The sequence below is a fragment of the Chrysoperla carnea genome, chromosome 1 (genome assembly GCF_905475395.1).
Source record: "Chrysoperla carnea chromosome 1, inChrCarn1.1, whole genome shotgun sequence".
Classification (NCBI taxonomy): Eukaryota; Metazoa; Arthropoda; class Insecta; order Neuroptera; family Chrysopidae; genus Chrysoperla; species Chrysoperla carnea.
In genome coordinates, this window is record NC_058337.1 from 4,608,785 (window position 1) to 4,635,750 (window position 26,966).

The window sequence follows — 26,966 nt, forward strand, 5'->3', positions numbered from 1 at the left end:
TCTTGTCGAATTTAAATGTAGCCAGCAAGGTCGTGTTTTCGGTTAAAAGAACAAGCAAAAAAAATATTTTAGTTTTTTTGCGTTTTTCTTCACGGATCCTCTTTGAATAAATCGGAAATTTCAGATTCAGTCACAGTTCGTAATCTTTTGAAGCAGTATGTCATGAGCAGGTTTTTAAAAATCGTCTTTCCAGTACATCACGACTAATAAAGAAGTTTCTGAAAGACACTGCCCAGCTCTTGTTATAAAAATCACTTGGGACAGTCAAAGGACTCACTTAAGACATTCATTTCTAAGAAATCTTTGCAATTTGAAGTTTTGCATTGAAGTTAAAGCAGTCTTAAGCTGCAGTCTTAAGTGACTCATTTATTGATAACTGTGTGTTGTAATCCGCCAGCTGGCGGATAATAATTCGTATTCATTAAAACAGAAAATTGCAATTGCAGTAGTTCCAAATTAGACTACTAGATGACAATTCTTGTACTTACCATTTTTAAAGGCCAATCTAAATATTCAAATTCCAAGTAGATAAATTCCGTCCACTGGCGATAATAATTCTCCCTAATTTAAACAAGAAGTTTTCATTAGTTGCATTTTAGACTACCAAGCTAAGTATCAACAGGTCTTAAAACTGTGCTCTTTAAAGGTCTCCTAATTGTCCTTATGGTCGAAGCATGCCCCAGATAGCCACTACAACCAAATATAAACTAACATTTGGTTTTTACCAAACGAGAAGGTTTATCCACTCTATGTATATCCTTGCTATATACTATGTAAATACATGAAGAAATAGTGATCAGTATTTAGTAGTATGAGAACAAAGTATGCAAATATTAAACAATGTATATGTATGGTTTAGTTCTATTCGTTGGTAAAGTTGGTAGGTGTTTTTAAACATGTCAAATGTCACTAAATAATCGTTAACCATACATAGAATGAGTTCGAGTTGGAAGGTATGTATGGTTGATTTGTCGTTGGTTGATGCTTGACGCTTGACGACGCAATAAATATTCTAAAAGCAAATAAAATAATAAAGAAAAAAAAACAATAAGAGAAAAACGAGTTTAGGTCATTTATTACTAAACATAGTACATGCATATTATTTATAGTTTTTTAAAAATGTTTTCAACAGGAAATTGAATTTGTTTTCCTTTTTACAATTAATAAAATATGTAGTATGTACGGCTTTGATAAATTGATTATAAAGATAGAATGGCTCGAAAATATGTTTTAAAACATTTTTGGTTGCGCCGTGAGTTCAATTAATTAACTTTTAAAAATATTCCTGATGTTTTAAAGTTTTATAATCATACCAAGAAAAACAAAAAGCTGCTTAAGACACGATGTAAACTGCTGTACTTGTTTTTTTCTTTTCAGTATAAATTTAAGTCGAGTTTTTTGGTTTTTAAAATTTTTCTTTTTCCTTTCAAATACCTATTCAACAATACCCACTTACCACAGTGATTCGACTTTCATTTTCAGCCTTTTTATGTATGTTTGGTCTTTTGAGGCGCTTTTGAGACCAAAAGCCTGGGCCGATGGTAATGATTAATCGATTTGTCTATTTGATAGCTATTCAATGATACCCCACTTGACATAGTTTGCCAAAATTGATTTTTTTATTCCACAATAAGGCGTCTGGTGGTTGCCATATTGAATTTTCATTACTTCCATATCTTCAGTAGCACTCGCAATATTAAGACAAATCTGAATCATCAAAATCGGCTGACGCGTTTCTCTTTGCGTTGCTGAGTCGGGTACAAATGAAAAACTTTTTTTGAGAAAGCACTGACTTTGATAGACAATTTCTCCTAAACCGTACAGGATCATTTTGGATCATTTTCATTTTCTCGGTATCGAAATACCTTAAGAACGTTCCAAAAAAAAAAAGAGTGTAAACAAATATTTGAGACTTACGTTTCAAATTTTGATGGTGGATTTTGTTAGATCTTGAAAACGCAAACTTTAACAGGCCATGTTTATTAATTTAACACCGTAAAGTGCATTAAAAAATTTATCTGCTTATAAAGGGCATTAATGTGGATGCATACACACGTTTTAAAGATTCATTAACGCAGAATTTTAAAGATATCATCCACAATATTTATAATACAAAAAAAAAGTATCTTCGTCTGATTAGAAAAGCTATTTTAGCTTTTGTAAAAATTTCCAAAACTGATTTTAAATAAAAAGTTCAACAAAACATAATTCTATTTATGTATAAATTTTAATAATTTTTATATTATATTTGTTAAATCGTATTTAACTTGAAAATTTTAACTATTCCCTTCAATAAAATAAAATATTATCATTTGAAATTTATTTACATCATTAAAAATATTTTATATAATTAAATTTAAGATTATATATTAAAGTTTATCACTCTGTTTGTACAAAAGTGTAGGTACAGATATAATATAATATTATATTTGTAAAAGTCCAAATTAATTAACTTAAAACAAAAAACTTAAATTGAATCAGTGAATAAACATAAAATTTAAAAATTATTTTATGTTTTATACTAAAATATATGTACAAAAGTTTTATTATATTGTTAAATATAGTCTACAATACATATTTAAAATAATATTATATGGATATTCTAATGATAGTTGATATGAATATCATTTATTATATCATAAGGATGATTTAAAATTCATAATTTTACATTACTATTTCATTTAAAGTGATTCAACTATCACTAATCAAATAGTCAAATAGGCAATTTGTACGACGTAAATGTTAGAAAATGCAATAAAATATCGTAAACTAGGCAATTTGTATGACGTAAATGTAACAAAAATGCTCTAAAAAAAATCGAAAAAAAAGATCAAAAACCAAAGTTTTTTTATCTTTTCTTTTTGGAAAGTGAGGTAATGTAATGTTTTTTTTTTTGCATAAACTGATAAATTTCTCTATGATAAATTTTCATCATGATGAAAACTTTTTTGAAACTCATTCACAAATTAATTTTTCTACAAATAACATTATTGTGAGTTCTTCCATAAAGTACTTTGTTAAAAATCACAATTTTAAAATGAAATAATTCAAAATCTTGCCTCAGTTACTACTTACTACTACCAGCACTGTTTTTATACCCTGTTATATATCAAATATATATCAAGGTATATTAACTTTAGTCCCAAGTTTTTAACACTTAGAAATATTGATGCTATTCACGTGGTTCGGCTGTCAAATGACTAGTCAACTAGGCAATTTGTATGACGTCCATGTAAGAAAATGTTATACAAATATCGTAAACTAGGCAATTTGTATGACGTTAATGTAATTAAATACTCTAAAAATATCGAAAAAGCGTCAAAAACCAAAGTTTTCGAATGTTTTCTTTTTGGAAAATACCGTAAGGTAATGGTTTTTATTGCATAAACAAAATCTGTAATAAATTTGAAAATGATGAAAACTTTTTTCAAGCTCATTCACCGATTAATTTTTGTACAATTAACATTATTATGAGTTCTTTCATAAAGTGCTGTGTTAAAAATCACAATTTTAAAATGAAATAATTCAAAATCTTGCCTCACAAGAGGCCCCAAAACTATGTTTATTGTGGCCCGAAAATTTTTTTTCAATTTGTTTCTAGTTTAACAAGCCGCATTTTTTAAAATCATGAATCAAGTAAAGAAAATATCAAAAAACCTGAATTTTTTTCAATTTGTTTCTAGTTTAACATAAATTTAAGTTTTCAAATTAATCGTAAGAAAGTATACGCAGCTATATGAGAAAACGAACGTTTTGAGACATACTTTGGAGAATTGTTCTGTTCAAATTAAAATTGTAACACCCAGAAATTTTTAAACTATTTCAAAACTTTCCCTTCATAGAAATAATTTTACTATTTTCATAGATTTTACCAACTGAATCCTTTGACTTAAACAGTGATTGACTTTGACAACAGTATCTCAAATTTGATATACCACATATGTCATATGCCACACTTTGCCCTAAAATTTTGGAAATATGTTCCTTATCGCACAATCGGTAAATGGAATCAAGACGAAAAAAAGTGTTTATAAATTCTATTTTCAATGAGGCAATGGTTTTGTGGTTACGGTGCTCGCTCCTCATGAAGAAGGTCGTCAGGTCGAAACCCCTTTCACGTAAATTGTTTTTTTTTTTTGTACTTTGAAAAATTCTACTTATTCTTCTTTGACAGATTCTTATTCTTCTATGTTAAATAGCTTATGATTCTGATCTTTGACAGCTTTTGATTACTGTTCAAAGATTGCTTTTGATATGAACTTTGAAAAACATTTTAATTTCAGATTATTATGAGCAGTAATCAAATAAATAAAATGACTATGATCTTTGGTAATTTCCCGATTAACCAGTTTTATTACCATTCCATCATTGTGCGTGTTATTCAATAAATATAATTTACTTGCTGTGAACTACCCGCTTTGCTGGGCAACATCCCCACTTGCACCCCTCCCTCCACATTTCCTTGCGTCGGATAACAGTTTTGTAATGTACACGTCATGCTCTTTTATTTGATACCCCACTTAGGTATATTTGTAAATATTCGATAATTCCTTCCCACTTTCTCGCTACACCTTTCTACCCTCCGAAGGTTAAAAGTAGATAAAAACAATAGATCTTTGAAGCTGGTTGTATATCGTGTCAATATTTGAGCTTAATCGATGCACAACTTTTTTATTTTTTAAAGCATATCCCTTTCAACCCCTATTTCAACCCCTTACTCTACTATAATATGGATGTATTATACATAAAAACCTTCCTCTTGAATCACTCTATCTAATAAAAAAAACCGCATCAAAATCCGTTGCGTAGTTTCAAAGATTTAAGCGTACAAAGGGACATAGGGACATAGGGACAGAAAAAGCGACTTTGTTTTATAATATGTAGTGATAACGAAAGGAACATATTTCTTACCGAGTGTACCACGACACCTTTCGTTCATTTTTATTCATAACTTCTCAAATAAATTGCCCATAAACATAAACCTTCCAAATGGCCAAATTCTAAGCTCCACAATAATGATTTCCCTGTATATGATATTAAATATATAATATAACGGATTATTAAAAATTAAAACATTTTATATATTTAAATATGAATATAGAGATGATATGTACTAAAAAACAAAAAGCATTTTATATATATGTATATATCTAGTGTAGATATCTGTGTATCTTTATCAGTATCTATATCTCTTGTATCTGTATCTAACTAGTAAAGTATCCACTTTTTATCATCATAGAAGAATATTAACATTGCATTGTGTATACATAATTATTATTTTAAACTAGTAATACTAGCTTGATACCCGCAGGTTTCATTGGATTAAAAGTAAAAACTGGTAAAGACCACGGTCTTATAGTTTTCACCTTCCTCGAACCTCCCGAAATAGGGGTAGGGATTGTTTTACACAAGTAAAATATATTAACAGTTTTTTTTTTAATGTAAATAATCATAATTCATTGAGTATATCAGAATAGATGGCCATGAATTTCAACTTGACATTTTTATAAAAATCTTTAATTTATAGTTCAAAATGACGCTCATAGATGGAACATTGGAATGTCAGACTACATTTAATTTTTTTAATTCTTTTTAAAAAATATAACTTTATAAATTATAGTTCATGTGTTGTTAGTCTGATGTGTGAGCTATATTATTGTTGAGTTTCAATTAAATCCGTAGTTTTTGCGTGAAAGCATCACAAACAAACAAACAAACAACCTTACTTTCATATTTATAATATATATAGGGATAGTTTAATGTTTTTACTAAGGGTTTGAATACATTTCTGTAGTCTAGTAATAGAATATAATATATATTCCTCTAATGAACGTTAGATTAGCAATACTAGAGGTAGAATCTACTACTCTTTTCGAAATTAACGATTCAAAGTCGAATTTATATGGTGTGTACCATAATATGTAACCTTAAAAACAAAAAAACAGGAAAAAATAATTTTAAAAAGAATTATAAGGTTTCTTTCGTTGTAAAAAACCGAGAAAAGGAGTTTTCCCGTTCCGGAACGTTACACACTACTTGCAAACAGCTTTTGTTTTCTTTGCGGTGACGTTTTCTTGAATATCTCTGCTTCAATTGATCGGATTGAGGCGAATAAAAAAAATAATTGTTAATAATTTTCGCCTCCTACCCTACTATCGAATCCTGAACATAGGAAAATAACTTCAAAATCTCAAGAAAACTTCAACTTTCTCTTATAACTTTTAGAAAAATGAAGAAATTGATTTGAAATTCTGGAAAAAGTTGTAACTTATGATCATAAAAAAGTGTGGTACATTTAATCCTGGTACATAGGTAACCTCAATTTGGAGAGAAACGATTTTTTCTGAAAAATTTCAACAACGCGTATAGTTTAGGCACATTACAAAACTCAAAAAATACTCGAAAAATCTAGATTTCATGACTAAAATTTATCACACTTTCAAAAATCAATTTCTTCATTTTTCGTAAAGTTATCGAAGAAAGTTGAAATGGAACTTTACAGCGGTTTTCTAAAGATTTTGAGGTTATTTTGATATGTTCAAGGTTCGATAGCAAACAAGGTCAATCCAAAAATTCTTAACAAGCAATTTTTTTAGTAATACGTCTCAATCCGATCAAGAAGAGTAGAAATATTCAAGAAAACGTCACCCAAGAAAACAATGTACAGATAAATTGTCCCAAAACCACATGCAGAAGGTTGTGCAGAATGTTCTTGCTCCGGAAAACTCTGTTTTTACAGTGGAAGAAGGTTATTTTTTTTTAAATTAACCTTCTTCCAAAATTTTCCGAATTGATTATCAAAATCCAGTAGATTTACCCCACTAAACATGAGTTATTTATAACACCTTCGAATCCAATACACCATACCTGAAAATGGTGATCAAAGCCATCAAGAGTATCGAAAATTTAAAGATGATCCGTTGGTAATTTTTGATTGGTATACCTTTTCTACTTGTATAATAATATAGTGTTAGGATATTATAAAATAATTGAAACTTGTCTAGGTATGAGAAGGAATATAAAAGCAAAAGAGTAAATCGAATGACTAGTATTATTTAAGTCAAACGAATGGGCAGCATCACCAGCACCAACCTTACAACCTAGATCTCTAGTCAAGTTGAATCCTCATAGATAGCCTGCCTAGCTACACCTTCTACACAGTTGCAGTTGTTAGTTTTACCTACAATATATAAATATATTTATTTAATATAAACTGTATAATAAAACCTTAGAGTATGATGTCTATGTCTATGTGTTGTATTATAACTAGGTATAAATGAAGATATCTGCCACTGACTGCCAGTACAATTTTACATATATGCAAATATGATATCACCATCATAATCATTATACAATCAAACTTAACAGGCTAGGATTTACCAAAAATTTTATTACAAAACTAGCTGAATACAGAGAATTACAAAATTATTCCCTTTTTGTATCCAATTATTACATCTGGCAGTCCTGGAGCAAGCCCCTAAATCAACAGCCAAACCAATGTTTATGAAAAATAATGTGATTGGCAAATTCCATCTATGGGGTATGGGTATGGAAGTTAGCGGACCATGCTCTAGCATCGCTAAATAGACCCTTGCACTCTATCCCCGCTACGACTATGGCCGAACCAAACCATTTCCTTCGCTGCTGTATGAGCGCCGGGCAGTAACAGAGAAAGTGGATCGATGTTTCTTCTGAATTTTCTCCGCATCTGTCACACGCGGGAGATAGTCTTTTTCAATCTGATGTTGGAACTTGTTCAGGTTATCATGCCCTGTGAGTAACTCTACGATGACTCTAATATCAGCTCTGTTTAGTTTTTTTTTCTAAACCATCCCTGAACTATAGCGAACCAAACAAACAAAAAATTTTGAAAATCGGTCCAGCCGTTTTTGAGTTTTAGCGAGACTAACGCACAGCAATTTATTTTTATATATACAGATAAAATCTGATTTTTATACCATGAATATATGAAATACATATCAAGTTTAGTCCCAAGTTTGTAACACTTAAAAATATTGTTGCTAAGAACAAAATTTCGGGAGAGGTCTTTATACAATCACCTAATTAGTCCATTTCCGGCTGTCTGTCCGTCTTTCTGTATAAGAATAAGCTTAATATATAGTATACTAGTTCGACCCGTGCTGAATTCCTGTGGCTGACAATAGTCTAGCTCTAGATAAATAATATATGTGATAATTTACTTTCTTTTTATTTATAGGCAATTTTATTACAGTTATGATATACAAATTACATATAAAACCAAATTATAAAAATCATTATGGTTAAATCATGGAATTTGATAAAGGAATGAGGAAAATATCGAGTATCCAGAAAAAAAAAACAGGCTAAACAAATAATATATAAGATTTGGAAAAGAAAACCTTAAAAATATGTTGAAAATTCACCATATGCAAGGACTACAAAAAAAAAATATTTTCATGAAAACTCTTTGTGTGGGTTCCAAATGGTTGGCTGTTTAAAAATAAAATACAAGCCTGTTTTTCATTGTATTGGCCACTTAAAACTAAAGTCCATAATATTATAAAACCTGTGTATTGTGTATAACTCTCTAACCTATCCTACAACAGCTTATCATTTGCATATAGGTAGCTTACTACACACTTATATATTTCTACCATGCTTTTATTCAGAATTTATTATTTATTGAAGGAAGAACCTGGAAAATTATCAAAAAGAAGCTTCTAGGAGCTGATATTTATCCATGAGCATATATTGAAGCATTTCTACATGTCTATCTTTTTGAGTATTGATAAAAATAATTTAGATATAAAAAAATTGATGTTTTCATCGCTACTCGTATAGGCAATACATATTACATAGTTGTATGTTTATTGTAGTATCTCAACTTTGACTATCTTATAATAAAGAATTAATCTATAGTCGATAAATTCAAATTGATGAAATATTGAAAACAAATGGTAGTAAAAATATGTGTGAAAGCTCGTTGAAATCGGAATGATGTCTAAAATAATGTTTCAGAAGCATTTTTCACATAAAAAATTGCAAAAGTTATAAACAATTAAAGAAGTAAAAAAAGGTACTTCGTTTTTCGCCAATATTTTATAAAATGTTAATATTTAAGAAATTATGACCTATTTCCAGCGTTAAATTAAAATTTTAAATAATGGAGATAGACTTACGGGAGTGGGAGTTTTTTATTGGAAATTTCCTTCTCTTTAAGAGGATAGGCTTTTTTTTAATTTGGCGAAAAACAAAATACCTTCTGGCACATTTTTCTAGACATCATATCGAATCCAACAGCCTATCATACGTATTTTGAATCATTGAATCAATTTGAACTTATTGACTAGACATCCATAAATAAAAGCACGTTTCCAAAGTTTTACAGTCCGTTAGCCATGATCTTCGCCTTCTTCCTTCGATATTTTTGAATCTTTTTATATTTATTATATTATTTCATACATATTATTATACTTTTTATTATTATTTGTAAAATAAGTACGTCAGTCAGTCAGTTCAGTTTTATAAATACATATTCATATAATTTTGTGTTGTTGTATGTTTGAGGAGGTTTTGCATTTTACTAATTGAAACAATCATGTTAAGCCTCACCCATCCTAGGTTTTAGATAGGTGTAGGAACGTACGTACGTACAGTAGGTAGGTATATATGTTATTATTATTATTATTATGATTATTATACAAACACAAATAAAAATAATCAGCCAAGCTTTTTGTTTTTACTTTATGTATGTGTTGTGTTTATTTGAAATGAAATAAGAATGAAAATAATTTATAATAAAGTTGATGATGAAGCTTTTCATATTTAAAACTCTGTATATGTAGATATATTGTGTGTACAGAATGTACAAGGTTAAATGTTAAGAACTTGTAATCCTGCTCACATTACAAATTTTACACCAATCAAGAAAACTATAAAAGAGAAACTAACAGTACTGTCCCATTTTTTAACTGAAGGGCTAAAAACTTCAGAATCCAACCAACTCCTTTATAGTCGACAAACTCTACCCAACCAACTCGTAATTAAAACAATACAGAGTTATCAAAAAATAAAATAAGAAACGATCAAGGTAACAAAGATGAAATAAATAAAAAAATCCAATAGAGTTACATATGAAAAAAATGTTTGACTGCTGCTGGAGTTGAACTAAGTAATCACTAAAATAACAAAATACAAACGTGCCTTAAGGCGCATAAATACAAATATTATGTGTGTTATGTGATGCGCGCGCGTTCACCACATTCGTAGATTACGCTATGTTTAGATATAAGTAAAATAATCAAATTATTTCAGTCCTCTCGCTAGAGGTATGTTGAAAGCATTTGGATAAATACAGCGATTTTAATTTATTTATTATATTGTGATAAAAAGTTTAATTGGCTTAGTTAGAATTATTTAAACTTTTTAGTAGTTTAGTTAGAATTAATTAAACTTTTTATCACAATTATCACAATTAGTAAATAAAAATCGTTGTTCACTGTTGTGAACCACGATTATATGTAAATATCAATCAACTAGATTTTAGTGTCGTTGGATTATCAATGAATCTTTTCCTGAATATCTTCAGAATCGCCATAAAATAATAGCTATTTAACACAGGATTTTAGGCGATATCTCAAAAAAACTATCTATATTACTCTCAAACGTTAAGTGAATACGACGATCCTTATGATAAAAATATGTTTAAATAGTAATTTTTTGACCCAGAAAATACAAAAAACATATTCATTTAACGATTGGGCAAATGTTTCTTCAATTTTAATAAATCCGAAAAAATCTCAAAAAAAATTTGTTTTGGAATGTGATAAAACTATATGTAGCATATGGAACAATTTTGACTCAAAAAGAAGCAAAAATCAATTCCATTTAACGATTGAATGAGTAGTTATTACCTAAAATCCTGTATAAAGAGTTTTTATTTAGGATTAGAGGGCAAACGCAAAATTATTAGTACTTTTCACGATTTCAGTGAGTAAAAGTCTATCAGAAACAGATTATTTTGATTCCAAATCTGTGATTCCATCATGTTACACAGATTACACGTAATATTTTATAATATTCTAAAAACTTTTATGATGTTTTTAAATATCATTTATTTATTTATTTATTTCTATATTATTTTACTTATAAATGAATGTTTTAAAATAATATAATCAACATAAGTCGTAAATTATTATTCATAACTCTAATTCACTAACTATGTAGCATCAGTTACTACTTACGACTACCAGCACTGTTTTTATACCCTATTATATATCAAATATATATCAAGGTATACTAACTTTAGTCCCAAGTTTTTAACACTTAGAAATATTGATGCTATTCACGTGGTTCGGCTGTCAAATGACTAGTCAACTAGGCAATTTGTATGACGTGTATGTAAGAAAATGTTATACAAATATCGTAAACTAGGCAATTTGTATGACGTAAATGTAAATAAATTCTCTAAAAATATCGAAAAAGCGTCAAAAACGAATGTTTGCTTTTTGGAAAACACCGAAAGGTAATGGTTTTTTTTTATTGCAAGAGGTCCCAAAACTGTGTTTATTGTGGATCAAGGGACTTTAAACTATCGTTTACACCAAAAAATGAACAATCACCGTACTTTCTCAAACAGCCGTATCACTTTAACCAAATTTTAGAATAGTGGAGTTTATTTCTACATTCTTTCTCCCAAAATTGTAGCTATGAATAATCAGGGTGTTTCAACAATTAACTCAGTCAATTTTTTGTTTTCACTTGTTATAAAATAAACAAAAAATATTATGTATATATAATGTGTATATATTATAACAAACAAATAAATATATACTTTATTGTTTTATTAATTAATTAGCAAGAATATGGAGGAGAAAATGGGATATGGGAAGGTGAATTTAAGGGAGTATGATGTTTAATGTTAAAAGAAAATATTGTTAGTTTGACTAGAAACTTACTTTTCATTAAAACTCAGTTAATTTTCGAGCCAATAACTTGAAACTTTTTTCATTTTGAAGGTTTTTTATAGTAAAAAGTGTATGATATACTTTTTTCAAAAAAACGTCAAATTTTTCAGTTATTTAACGTTAAATACTTCGAATTTCAATCGCAAATAACTCTTCATTAAATGAATGCTTTAAAGTAGAAAGTTGTTTAAACAGACAAGTAAAAGCACGAAACAAAATGTTGTTAAAAACTAATTTATACAAGTGAAAACAAACAATTGACTGAGTTAACTATTGAAATACCATGTATAGACAGTGTCATTACATACATGTCATACATATGTAACTGATATGCCCATATAATACATACTATATAATTTGCGCTCTCACGGTTAAACATTGATGTTTACAAAAAAATATTTCAAACAAAAGTTGTGCATTTTTTTATAAGAAACATTTTTTACATTCAAACTTTTATTCTATCTCTAACGGTTTACAAGATGGATCCAACGGACGCAAGAACCAATTGACCTTTGATTTCAGCTTGGTATCTCTTTTCGTTTTTGAGTTATCGTGATGACAGACGACAGACAGACAAACAACCGGAAACAGACTAATTAGGTGATTTTATGAACACCTATATCAAAATTTTGTTCATGACATCAATATTTTTAAGCGTTACAAACTTGGGACTAAACTTAGAATACCTTGGTATATTTTGTATACATGGTATAAAAAAAGATTAAAATTTAATGAATAGAGAGTGTTTCAAAATAATATTATTTTTTGATTAATTTCATAGAGCCATCAAGATCGATCCATATAGGGCAAAAATAATATTCCACTATTTTTCAATAAAAAAAAAAAGGCTCTTCCAAAAATTACACCTGATTACATAGATCCAAAACTATTTGTATAAGTGCAACTATTATTTTAAAACCCTTTATTTGTAATTGTTTATTTCATATTAACTGAAAGAAATTTACGTTTTAGAATCAAGCATAAATTTACACTCTAATTTATTATTGATGACTGATATTGATTATTTATACAAATACCTGTGAGAGAGCATTAATTGACTACAAGACTTTACTTTTGTAAGAAAGTATAGAGACTTCTACATACATACTGCGTACTAGGCACACACGTCTCTAATATTTGTATGTGTTCATCCTCGCGCTAGTAGGATGTTGAAAGCTCTTTTATAAATATACAACGATTTTTTTTTTCACTCATGTGAGATTTGTAATAAAAGATAAATAGATTTTAATTGTATGTTTTATTATTAATTATAATTTATCTTTTATTACAAGTTTCACAGGAGTAAAAAAAATCGTTGTAATTATAGAAATATTTCTGAGAGAATCTCATGTGTCTCACGACAGTATTCGTAAATTATATGGTCATTTGTTCAAGAAATAGATAGATAGCTGAGTAATTATGAATGACTTTTTACTTTATTATATTATAAATATAATAAAGTATTGTGATCGAAAAAAAAATCGATATCGGGGTTTCAACGGAAATACAGGTTTTGAGGGTCCCTGATTCCAAAAAAGTGGTTTATAAAAAATGTTGCGCCTGTCGTTTCAACCGATTTTTCTCAAACTCGGTACATAGGTTCAGTTTAGGCCAAAACAGGATTTTCGGTGTTTTCTCAGAAACGGCTCTAACGATTTCAATTAAACTGGGCACAAGGCTAGACCTTAAGGTGTTCCTAGGATTGGTATAAGCCACATGTTCGAGAAAATTCGAGAAGGCCCGCATCCTTGGAAAAAACTTTTTTTTTGGGGTTTTCCTAAAAATGGCGGCTCTAATGATTTCGATTAAACTTGACACAAGGTTACACCTTAAGGTGTTCCTAGGATTGGTATAGGCTATATATCCAGGAAAATTCGAGAAGACCCACACCCTTGGGAAAACGTTTTTTTTTTTTTACTTTTCTCAAAAATGGCTCCAACGATTTCAATTAAACTTGGCACAAGGCTAAACCATAAGGTGTTCCTTAGATTGGTATAAGCCACATATCCGGGAAAATTCGAGAAGGCCACACCCTAGGGTAAACATTTCAAAATACAGGAAAATGGGATTTTCTAGGGAGTGAAACTGCGTATCAGGGTTTATATCAACAAGGTCCTAGGTTTGATATAACTACCCTCTTGACCAGGTTTCACTGTAAAATGAACAGTTTCAACCACATATGCCATTTGAAAAATAAAAGATATTTATTTTAACACGAGTGTTGACGGGATGGAAAGGTTAGAAATAAAACCAGTTAAAAATGGTGATGTAAAATAACTTTTTTTTTTAATAATAAAAATATAAATATATTTACATGAATTATATAATGAATTATATAATTTATAAACTATTCAACATAGATTATAGCAATCAATATTATTTATAACATTTTATGGGTAAAAACAACCCCATTCATTCAATATTGTTTATTTTTTTAAAAGCACCATCACTTTGGATCTCATCCTATCCTATGTCTCCAAAAAAATACCATATAAAACCATGTGGCCAGAAAACAAATATGAAAAATATATATTTAATAGATAAGACTAAAGTTTTATATTTATTGTTTATTAAAAACGAAATTCGTTTTAAGATTTCTAGATCAACCTTCAGTTTTTAGACAATTTGTTCTGTTAAGTTATTTTTTTAAAATTTAGACTCAAGAAGAATCAATTATAAGCCATTTTTCGGTCATTTCTTCTATTTGACGTGTTTGTAATGGATCTCTTATTCGTAGACGGACTTCTAATTTTCCACCAACTGCTTTACGTCCTTCCAATAGCTATACAAAATTATAGAAATTATTATAAAATAAATTTATTGGGAAAAATATTGGAAATCAAAAGCACATCGTACTAGACAAAGGTGTTAGATAAATTGTATTTTCGTTAAAGAAATCAGTTACTCTAAATTATTAAGGCGGTGTTTTTCATAGAGATAAATCCTTAGAGCTGCAAAGTCGCCACCAAACGGTTTATCGCAGTCGAGAGAAACCAAATAAAGTAGGCGCTTTCGTCTCTCTTATACGCCCAAAATTTCTGTATCTTTCTACCTCCCTCACGACGGTCAAGAATTCACTCCTTGCGTTTGCTATGCCCACAGATCTCTTTGGTATTATCTCTATGTGGTTTTTAGTGCTTTGCATCTTTATGTTGGCAACACTCTTTTATTTGATAACCTTGTTTGACAGCAGATAGTTGTGTCGATATTTATGCCAAACTAAATTCGTAGGGGGTGTTTTTTCATAGAGATTTACCATAGAGCTGCAAAGTCGCCAGAGACCAGATAAAGTAAAGGCGTAAAGCCGTAGAGAGGTAGATAAAGACAGATAAGGTAGGCGCATATAGCTGCCTTCGTCTCTCTTATTCACCTAAAATTTCTATCCGTTTCTACCTCTCCCACTGCGGTTAAGAATTCACTTATTGCATTTCCTATACAGCTCTATGATATTATCTCTATGTGTTTTTTTGAGGTTCACATGTTTATTCTAACCGGAGAACTGTGTCTAAACTGATGTTAGAACATGATATCCCCCTTCAACAAACTCTACAACTTTTGTTAAAGTTATTTTTTGATTAGTTAACTACAGAACGAGCTACTATGACAACCAGGAAAAACCTTATACGATGAGCTTTTGATTTAAAAATAATGATTTTGTAACTTACATCAAATGAATCATGAATTTCCACTTTTGATTCTAATTGCTGTAACTTGACAGTAACTGTTCCCAATAAGGTATCACTCCGTAAGAAGCCGCTGCAACAAGATGCAACACAATCAAAGATGCAACACCAATCTGAACAACTACCACACATATAAATTAAATCTATAGTACAGTACAAAAAACGTGAAAAATTTACATGCACTTTTAGCAAACAGCAATGTTCAATTCTAATCTTTCTTCGAATAACAAAAAAAGTTGTTATCGGGATTAGGAAAAAGCGTAGTTATTGACAATTCATTTTAGAATGGCTGGAAATTTGAGAGGTTGTTGTCAAAGACGAGGTTAACAATTTTTTCTCTTTGCTTTCAGGGGTCTTACAAAGTTAGGAGTTTTCAGAGGGCTTACAAATTTCCAAACGTTCTTAATACCACGCCTAGTCCTAGTTTAATAAATGTTAATTCAAAGAAAATCCTTACAAAAAAAAACCATCCGTTAACAAAGTTAATTTAGCAGCCATTAAAAAAAATTATTAATAAACTTTCAACACATACCCTCTAGAATACACCTCAAATTTTACACCCTGTCTCTTAAATACTCTTTGACAGACACGTGCATTCCGTTGTATTGGTAACTTAAAACTTGCATTATATTCTGGATTATTTGTATCTTTTACAGTAGAAGTTCGATCCTTTGGTGGATCCTCCTAGAAAATAAAATGAAAATTATTAAATTTTATTAATTGTTAAAGGATTTTTCAACAAAAACTTCGGGGATGCTTTTCATTTGAATACTTAAACGGGCAAGCAGAGCTCTCTTGAACTTTTCTGAGACCCTGGAAACATAAGGATCACGGGGCCTTTATTTTGTAAACCTTCAGCTAGATCGAATGCACATTAATTTTTTTTAAAATAAATAATGGGGGTTTAACCTCCGTATTTGTAACGTGATATTGTTAATCTTTATTTATTCAATTACAAACATATTTTTACAATTACATTTTTGATGTGGGTGGCGTCGGTTACTTCGTTCTTATCCAAACGACGACAATGTGATCAATTCTGCACTCCCATTAATTATAAATTGTTCACACTGCCGCTGCCTGGATTCGAACCCGCAATCTAAGTCTAAATAGTCCAACAAATAACAAATATTTTGTCAGTTTCGTTAACCGAAATGTTTCTTACTTGCCACATGTTAAAAAAATAGGACACTAAAATGACGGCAATTCAAAAATAAAACACCAAATAAAGTGGGGCACTGAAAAATGATAAAGTTCTACGAGTTTGATAAACGTACCTGTGGAAATGGAAATTCAAATTTCACATACGTATCAATATCGGTCGGATTTGGACATTTATAATTAATACCACGAACAATAATTAACTCCAATTCATCATCATTTAAATCGGTATTACATTTAACAACCGAAAAGTTTTTCGTCTCATAATGGAATTTTGGTGGTTTTGGATTATCACCAGATCGTCGTAGTACTCGTATCATATCCAAATCACGTGTCACACTTAATGCTAAATTCTCGAAACGATTTAAACCAGCCACATCACCAATTGCTTTCAAATGATCCCGAGTACTTAAACATAAACTTAATTGTTTCAATAATTGCTTTTCCATTCGTCCTAAAATATCGGTCATTTCGGAATCATCGTCATTACATTCTGCAGTCATAACAAAATCAAATCTGAAAAGTTCAAAATTATTTCTTTCAATAAATTTAAAACAAATTTCAATTGTTTATAACTAGAAAACGGTTTAAGATACAAGATCGAATCTTGGCTCAAAATACATATTTTTTAATTATCTTCAATTTTCCCATTTAATGTTATAAGCCAAAATCAATAGTTTCCCAAAAAACAGACTTTTTCAAAATTTTTTAAAAAACCCGCCAATGAAAAGTTAAAATTATTTCTTTCAATAAATTTAATATTTAAATTGTTTATAACTAGAAAACGGATTAAGATACAAGATCGAATCTTGGCTCGGAATACATATTTTTGAATTATCTTCAACTTTCCCATTTAATGTTATCAGCCAAAATCAAAAGTTTTCCCAAAAAACAGACTTTTTCAAAATTTTTCAAAAAACCTGCCAGATAGATCGATCCTAGGCAAATTTTTGTGCAGCTTTTTTGGATTTTTGTTTTTGATAACATTACGAACCCATCCCCCATGGTCTCGAAGTCTTTCCGTTTTTCTTCCCTCCCAAAAACTACCCAATATCAAATGCCTTTATACGATGGTTCCAGGTCTTCTAAAATTAATGAAAAAACTGAAATATTTAAATAATATTAGCCACTTACCCATCTTCTAATTCGGATCGTGCAGTAGCTGGGATTGGAATTGTTGACATATCCACCGGTAAGCCACATGTAGCAGCCTCAATTAAAGCATCCATACCTTTAGCCATTTTTAGATATTCCTTCGCTTGCATAATTTCTCCATTCTTTTTCGCATTTAAAGCCGCTAATTTAAATTCCTTTTGTTTCGCTAATAACACCTCTAATTGTCGTTCATTGTGGGTAGTTGATGATTGATTACCCGATTTTCGGACAGTGCCTCGTTTGGGTGGAGTAGGAGGCTGAGTTGCAGTCCCCTCTTCAGTCGCTGGCTCTGAAGTTGGTCTTGGAGGAGCCGGGGCTGGTCTTGGTGGAGCTGGTGCTGGTTTTAATTGAGGTGGTGGTTCGCTTGGAGCACCGCCTGGAACAGGAATTGGTGCAAATCCAGGTGGAGTTGGTAGTTCGTCAATTGGAATCGGTTTGCCAGCGTTATTTAATCGAATTGCATCTTGGAATTGTTTAACAATACGACCCATTCGTCTAGCTTTACTGGAATTTCCTGCTTCCTTTGCTTTTTGCTCTTCGCCTTTATATATTTCTAATCTTTGTTGTAGCGCTTCAGCAACACTTGAAGCTGTTATTAATGCCGGTGCTGGAGCATCTTCCTCAGTTTCCTCTGAAACAGACACTCCAGGATCAGGACTGATAACTGTATCGGCTTGTGGACTTTTTTGCGTCTCCGATTCTTCTTTCATTGGAATATTTTGTTTCTCCTGTGGAGGTCCAGGCATGTTGCTTAAATCAACCTCTTGACCGTTTTGTATTGCTTCAATAATAACATCAAATTGTTTTGCGATTTTTATGTAATTTAAAGCTGTTACATTATCATTTTCTTTTTTAGCTTTTAAAGCTGCGAGCTTGTACTGTTTTTTTCTTTCATTTAGCATATCTATATTACTATTATCTTCCGGTGATATAACTGGCGCAGCCGGTAGGTCAATTGTAGGAGGTTTTACTGGCACATTTGTTTCAGGACTAGGCTCAACAGCGGGCTCTGGATCAGGTTTCTTGTGAACTGTAATTGCAACTTCTGGAGGAATATCAGCTTGATCAATATTTCTTCCAGCATTAACATTCTTAATTAAATCTTTTAATGTTTTTATTCCACGTCCAAGACGTCTAGCTCTTGAACTTTCACCAGCTTTCTTTGCATTATCTTCAGCAGTTTCATACATTTTCAATCGATTCTGTAGCAATTGACTAATATCACCATCGCCTGGATCATCAACATTTGGAGGACTTTCAACTACAGGAGGTACTCCAGCCAACTCGTGTAGTTCACTTAATAGTGTCGGATCATTTTCATCATCAGAATTAACTTCTTCATCGGACGGAATATCTCTTAAACTAGCTGAAACTAATTGATCTAAAGCATCAGGTGAAACTAGATTTGGTTTAGGCTTTTGTCGTTGTGGTTTCTTTGGTCCATTTCCTGATGTGATGGCCGCTAGCTCAGCTTCAAAATCATCATCTTCGCTATCAGTTGGTTCATTATCCATGGGTTGGAAATCATCAGGAATGTTAAATAATCCAAACTAAAGACAAAAAAAAGTGAGGTTTAGAATGGGATGACTCACTACCTATAAATATTAATTATGATATCATTTTTGTTTTTAAAATACCTGAGACAAATTTTTGGATTTAGAAGCTGGACGTCTAGGTTTTTCTTCTTTTTTTCGACCAAACATTGCTATAAATTATTTATTAACAATCAATATCTTAAAATAACACAATAATTATTATTTGTTCGTTTAAACGATAACCATCACAAACAGCTGACACAAACAATACGCATGATTCAAAATTTATTGTATATTTTATGTACTATACAGTTAAATAAAATACAACGTCATAATATACAAGCATTATTTAAAATTAATCAGCTAATAACAATCGAGCTAAAAATCAGACAAGCCATGAAGCCAGATTTTAGAAGATTGATTGTAATTTATTTTTCATATATATCTAAAATTTTCGACTAAATCGATAAAGAAAAATGGCCCCAGAAAATACAGAAACAGCTCTCAATTTATGGTTCGATATTCTTATAGGTAGAATTCGTATACAAAAATAGAAAACAAATACGAAACGCTGTAAAAATTTCATAGACAAATTTTCAATTAATAAAAATACTGTGTGTATCCCAATAGCCAGAGCGAAAAAAGTAGGTTCAGAATGCCATTTAATACAGACAAGTGAAACATTAGAAACATTTGACTGAGTTAATTGTTGAAATACCATGCATAGACAGTGTTGATGACTCCATCACATTACACATTCATTGATGTCACACATAATAACTGATATTCCCATAATTACATACTATACAATTTACGCCTAATTTGCACCCTCACAGGTAAACAGTGATATTTACGAAAAAATGTTTCAAACAAAAGTTAATTATTTTTTTATAAGGAGAATTTTTTACATTTAAACTTTTGTTCTATCTCTAACGGTTTACAAGATGGGTCCTACAGACCCAAGACCCAATTGACCTATGTTGCTCATTTACGAACTTGACCTTACTTTTTACGTCCTAAGTACGCTAATCGTGATGACAGACGGACAGACGCCAGACGACAGACAGACAGACAGACAACCGGAAATGGACTAATTAGATGATTTTATGATCACCTATACCAAAATTTTGTGCTTAGCATCAATATTTTTAAGCGTTACAAACTTGGGACTAAACTTAGTATACCTTGCATATTACTTATATGCATGGTATAAAAGTACTACAGAAATACCACTGAACATAAAAATTTCTGCAATAAATTGCAGAAAAAAAGTACCCGATTATTGGCCTAGTATAAACAAATCTAGATTTAGCGTATTACGTAACTTTTGGAATTTGATTACAGATGATCTCGCTAATCTTCAAAGCAAGTAAGTGTATAATAGCGGCTTCTTTAGTAACAAATTATACTGAAAGAAAATATCCAAAGTTATATCTAAAGTCTAGATACTTATTTGAATTAAAGATATTTGTTGTAAATTGAATACAGTTATTCAAATTTCACTGATCAGAAATCTTATTTCAGTTTTAATTGGTCATTGAGTTTTACAAGTACAAAATAAAATCACATTTCTTAAATTTACCTACGTAAATCAGATCTCATCTGGTTTTCAAATGGGTCAAGTTCGACGTTATACTGTCCCCTGTTCTTTTTTAGCAATCATAAAGGCTCATAAATATTCAATACCTGTAAGACAGTTGCCCATGTCTCATGAAACAAATTTCTTTTTATTCCAATCTTGCACAAAATAATTTTTTAACTGTTAATATACAATACCTTTAATTCTTTTAACTATAGATAATTTAACATGGTTTCGCATGTTTAATGAAAAATCAATTTATTTAAATCTTCCAAAAATTTGTTGAAATAAATTGCGTCATTTTAACGATGACGTCAAGTTGTTATTTAACTGTACAAAGTATAATAGTTGACAGATATTTTTATGAAGTTTTATGCGATATTTGCATAAAATTTAATTAAAAAAAATGGGTTCGTTAATTAATTTACGAATATTAAACACATCATCTTTGATGTGTAGGAGAATTATATTAGGTAAATTTCATTTTCATTAAAAATTAACACTGACATTTCACTATTATTTTTTTACTTATAGGTAAATATTATTCCACTGAGAATAAGAAAAACGAAGATAGTCCAAAACTGAAAGCATTTCGTGAAAAATTACGTCAGAAAACACCAATTGGTAAATTAGAAGAAATCGAAGGTAAACATCCTTATCAAGAACAAGAACCGTTACCTGCATGGCCAAATAATACCAATCCACATACCGGTGAAGTAAATGGACCTCGCGGACCAGAACCAACACGTTACGGTGATTGGGAACGAAAAGGACGAGTTTCTGATTTTTAAAATGTGTTTAAAATATTTTATTTAGTATAAATTTTGTATAAAAAAAAAAACTTAACAAAATAAAGAAGTTATATTTATTGTAAACATGCTTCTGGTCCAATTTTTGCTTTAATCATGTCGGCACTAATATCCCATAAACGTTTTGCTAATTCACTACTTTTCGCATTATCGCTTACATTACAAATATGACAATTATTAAAATATAATCCAGTTAAACCGGATAATTCTCGTGCGGTTGCACAATAAACTGTCGTACTGGCACCTTGTTGCTGAAAAATACGAAATAAAACAGTTAAATACACCTTCTGGACTTTGACTTAAGGTAGTAAAGCAGTATCGAGGGTCAAAAAAATTTAATCAAAAGATCATAATTCCCTTAAATTTAAGCCTCGAACCAAAAAAGGGGTTTACAAGTTTGACTGCTACGTGTGTATGTGTCTGTCTGTCTGTAGCTTCGTAACGCCTATAGCCTAAACGGATTAATCGATTATAATTTTTTTTGTTTCGTTTGGATGGTAATTTAATGAAAAGTGTTCTTAGCTATGTTTCAAGTGCGATTTCAGGATTCCGCACCCGAAACAACTAAAATATAGGAGATAATGTTCAAAATCGGTTCAGTTTGGAAAAGGCTTTAACGAAAAAGGTAATTTAATGGAGAGTGTTCTTAGATATGTTTCAAGTGCGAATCTAGGGTTCCGCACTCAAACAATTTGTCGTTAAAATAGTCATCTAGTTGATATTTTTGACGGCTGAATATTAATTCGATGTCAGATAACATGATTTTCGATTGTGTCATTTTTGATCGGAATTTCCACTTTTAGACACAAAAAACGGCAAACTTAGTATTTATCGTTCAAGCTGTGCTCTAGGGGGTATTTTTGGTCGCTGAATGCGAATACGATGTCAGATTGCACGGATTCTGTCACATCTTCCGAAAATCGACTGATGAGAATCGACCGATCGTAATCAGCGCCCAAAAAATCAACTAATTGACAATTTTAAATCAAAATAAGCACTTCAAAAAAATTTTAGGCTGGTCTAAGAGGGGTATAGGCTGGAGCCCTATGCCTCCTTTTGATTAGGTTAAATTGGCTGAACGTTTCTTGGGGTCCAATAAACACGTTATAAAAAGTTTCATTAAAATCAGTGTTTTGTTTACCAACTTTTCTACAATCGACACTGTTTTCCGGCTTATTGACTGTATAATTGGTTAAGGTAAAAAAATGGTATATTGCATTTCTAGGGAGCCAAAGTAAAGAATATCTGATCATTGAATTTGACAGTTAAATTTTAGTCAACTCAGTTTTTAAAATTGTTTTTATGATTTTTAATTAGTTGTAAAACAAAAATTAAAAAATAATGGCTGATTTGACTAAACTGTTTTCCGTCTCGATACTGTTATACTACCTGAAAATAATTTAGTAAAAAATTACCAAAGACTTAGTAAATGGTCGAACAATCAAAAATAACAGTTTCCAACCCCACCAATGACGGCTTAAATCCGTTGATATCATATTACCAGGATGTACAACGAAAACAGATATGGCACGTCCTTCCCACAAACGAGATAATTCATTTGCAAAAAGTATATTACATAATTTTGAATTATTATACGCCATCATACTCCAATATTGTGTTTCTAGAGGTGATAATGTTTCCGGAGAAATATTATTAATGTCTAAATTTGCAAACCTAAAAATTTAAAAAACAAAAATTTAAATTAATAGAGTTTAAAAAACCACCACTGTTATGGCGCCCTTTAAGCCGTCATTTAATTGGTTTTCGAAGGTTAGGTTAGATTAGAGTGGCTGTCCTGGGGTGGGACACACTTAGACCATAGGGTCCGTTGTGATACCGTAAATGGGTTGGCCCATCTCCGGCCACTACTCCATGAACCATTTGGAGCTGTTTAAGAACAGCAGGAGGGCTTTGACGTCGACTGACTTTAGGTCGGAGAGGTCGTCAAAGAGAGGCTGGCTCAAGTAAGTCCATCTCCTCATGACAAGAGCTGGGCAGTGACAGAGAAGATGAGACATTATCTCCTCCTCGTCATCACTGTGACAGCTCATGCAGTAGTCGTGATTCACTGCCAGGTATAAGCGTTCAGCATGTCTGCCGCCCAGCCAGTGTCCTGTAATAACCGCAACAACTTTGCGAACAGAGGCCCTTGGAAGTGATATGAGAACTTAGAAACGCCTGCGATTGTACTCAGACCATATCTGTCTTATAGTACCACAAGAACGTTCTTCCCTCTACCTAAGATTGACCTTTTTCAGAATATCCTCTTTCAGGAGTAACTTGCAGTTCGCAAATGGAACTCCCGGGTATTTATTGATGCTTGTGTCCGGCAGCATTGTGCATTGGTTTTCGAAAATATTCGAGTATTTTCTAGATTTTTTTTTTCGAGAATGTTTCAAAAGACCACTAGTTGAAGCTACCTGGAAATTTCAACACTCTATTTTTTTATAGTTTTGGAGAAAATGGACACAAAAATTTTGAAGTATATTCCAAACCGGACTTTTTATAATAAAAATTACCTATGTGACTCTGAAGATAGAATAATAACTCGTGAATTTTTCCCTAAAAGTTTCGAAAGTAATCGAGTCAAATAATAATGACTCAAATGATTTACTTGAAACGTCGTTTCGTAGCCATCCCTAGTTGTAGAATAATCCATTCCAAATACTCCAGCATTCAAAATAAGCATATCAATGCGCCTAAAAAAACCAACAAACTTTTTGGATATCCAAAAATTTACTATAAAAATAAATTAAATGTATGAAAACAAACTTGTATTTTTCAATAACGCCTTCAGCGAAACTTCGAACATCCGCAAATGATGCCAAATTTAAACGCATACAATCACAATTCTTTGCTGCATCAGCTTTTTCGTCAGCAATTCGTTTGATTGCTTCGTCTGCTGCATCCATATTACGGCATGCAAATATTACTTTGCAACCATGTCGCGCTAAAGATCGTGCTGTTTCAAAGCCAATACCAGTATTTGCCCCCGTAACTAAAGCCACTTGCCCCGATAAATCTTTACCGTGTAAAATTTGTAATGCCGTTGAAGAAGCATCGAATTTTTGTCGTAAATCATACGGATGTTCTTTTTCTTCGGTGGCAAAAGCTAAACGTGGATCTGTATACGTTGTACGTTTATTTTCATGATCAACGAAAAAAATCTTTCCTGTGTTTTCATCAACGCATTTTTCCCATCCGAATGGTAAATTACCGGATACAAATTTTTTCTTTCCAGTTCGTGGATGAGTCCATTGTGTACTTTTCAGTCCGTGGCTAAAATTTGGAATTATCAGGGTATTTATTGAGAAAATTGTGGAAAATAAACGTGCTTACTTCACGTAAAAAACACTACCATCGGTAGTTACTCGTTCTTCCCAACCTGGTGGAATTTCATCTTCACTATCGGTTTCTGGTAAGTCCATCATTTTATTAAAATTTTAATATTTTCCTAAAAATTCACATCACATTGACAATCAGCTGGAATTTGACAGATTTTTGAATTTTGGACAGTGACATTTGAATGGTGAAAATCAAAAACATTAGTTTAAAAAATGGCGCCAATTATTCGAGTTTTATCTGTATATGTTCTTTTCGTCGTCTCAAGTAAGATTTTCGACAGTTTCAACAACGTGATGAAGTTTTTGATTTATTGTTAGACTGTATTTGAATGGAAAAAGTTTGCCTCGGTTTTCAGAGTAATGAGAACCAATTGTCACGAAAACCCCGTTCATTTGACTATTAGACCAATTTTTTTATAAAGAATTTGCCTGAAATCAATCTGAGAAATCGCCCTTCGTATTGGACTTTGGAGGTCTTCTCAAAACTATGCATCCAATCATTAAACGAATCCAATTTTTGAATTTTTTGATTCAAAATTACCTTATGTACTATGCTTTTTCGAAAATGGAGCAAAGTTTTCTAGATGTGTCAAACGACTTTTTTTCCGAATTTAATAAGTCTTGGGCTTTTAATTACTTTGACCCAAAAACACAAATATTTTCTAAGGTACCTATCGCTCGAAGCCCTATATAGTATCGATCTAAGTTCCCATTTCCAGGACAGATTTTCGATGATATCTTGAAAATAATTCATTTAGTCCTTAAATGAAGTTGATTTTATCTTTATGCCATGGATATACGAAATATATCAAGTTATACCAACTAAGTCAGTCCCAAGTTTGTAACGCTTGAAAATATTGATGATTTAAGCCACTTTTTATTGTGATTACTTTCGATATCTCTAACCATCTCTGACTCTAGTAGGCTGATTTTAAAGTTCAGTTTGGGTTAAATATCTTCAAAAATTTGACTCATTACCCTGTATGACTGCAAAATTTCAAATCGATATTCGTATAAATAACGAAAATATGAAAGTGTTTTCATCTTAAATGCTACACACACTGTATATATGTTACCGTAATATTCAATTCCCGTCAGATTGTAAAAAAAGTAGTAAAATTGTAAATTTCACTTCCAAAAAAAGGCCAAAAACCACCCCAACTCGGGCTAACTCAACCCAGACCAATTTAAAATAACGCAATGAGTTTATTTTCGTTAATAGGGGTTGAGTTAGCGCTAGTTGGAATGGTTTTTTTGAAACTAAAATCAAAACCTTTAAACTGCCATAACGAGAAGGATTATAAGAAGCTCTCTAGAAGGTAGAGTCTACTGTTCTTGGACGATATTTCTGATTTGAAAACATCTGATGTAGCAGTGAGTTCACTTCCCTTCCCATGTTAAAATCTTGAGACAGCTGCAAAAATCTAAGCGAATCTACAATAAATGGATTGAAAAAAAACGCAACTATTCACTTTTTTCAAAAATGTATATATTCCAAATATTTTTTTTTACAATTGAAAATGTTAACAAAGATAGTTAATTTTCATTTATTTCTTTCGTTTTTCTTTTTTAAATTTTTTTACGTACGATATACAATTCTAATTTCTAGAGTATAATAATAATAATAACATCTAAAATATCATTTTCAATTTTTCATTTAATTTTTTGATCTTTTTTGAATGAATTTTGTTTTTTTTTTTATTAAAGGAGGGACTTTTTTTTTATATACTTATTAGACTAAAATTATATTAT

General features: G+C 31.0%; 3 protein-coding genes across 4 annotated transcripts; 1 reads left to right on the forward strand and 2 right to left on the reverse strand.

Moving 5' to 3' along the window:
* Positions 1–14,317: 14,317 nt before the first annotated feature.
* LOC123305503 (coiled-coil and C2 domain-containing protein 1-like) lies at positions 14,318–21,222 on the reverse strand. 2 transcript variants are annotated; one of them, XM_044887235.1, is made up of 7 exons: positions 21,169–21,222; positions 19,585–19,652; positions 17,927–19,497; positions 16,909–17,308; positions 16,164–16,315; positions 15,614–15,704; positions 14,318–14,730 (listed from the first exon to the last, which is right to left on the reverse strand). In XM_044887235.1, exons 1-7 carry the CDS (start codon positions 21,185–21,187, stop codon positions 14,608–14,610), a joined length of 2,424 nt encoding a protein of 807 aa, XP_044743170.1. In that variant the 5' UTR covers positions 21,188–21,222; the 3' UTR covers positions 14,318–14,607. The 2 variants fall into 2 exon arrangements, with proteins under 2 accessions (XP_044743170.1, XP_044743169.1); XM_044887234.1 differs by having other exon boundaries at positions 15,614–15,752.
* A 180-nt stretch (positions 21,223–21,402) lies between these two features.
* LOC123305796 (succinate dehydrogenase assembly factor 4, mitochondrial-like) lies at positions 21,403–21,896 on the forward strand. The gene is made up of 2 exons (XM_044887629.1): positions 21,403–21,534; positions 21,596–21,896. Exons 1-2 carry the CDS (start codon positions 21,468–21,470, stop codon positions 21,850–21,852), a joined length of 324 nt encoding a protein of 107 aa, XP_044743564.1. The 5' UTR covers positions 21,403–21,467; the 3' UTR covers positions 21,853–21,896.
* A 30-nt stretch (positions 21,897–21,926) lies between these two features.
* Positions 21,927–25,368, reverse strand: LOC123290546 (WW domain-containing oxidoreductase). Its single transcript, XM_044870766.1, has 5 exons — positions 25,210–25,368; positions 24,643–25,149; positions 24,390–24,569; positions 23,286–23,544; positions 21,927–22,121 (listed from the first exon to the last, which is right to left on the reverse strand). Exons 1-5 carry the CDS (start codon positions 25,299–25,301, stop codon positions 21,927–21,929), a joined length of 1,233 nt encoding a protein of 410 aa, XP_044726701.1. The 5' UTR covers positions 25,302–25,368.
* Between the last annotated feature and the right edge of the window lie 1,598 nt (positions 25,369–26,966).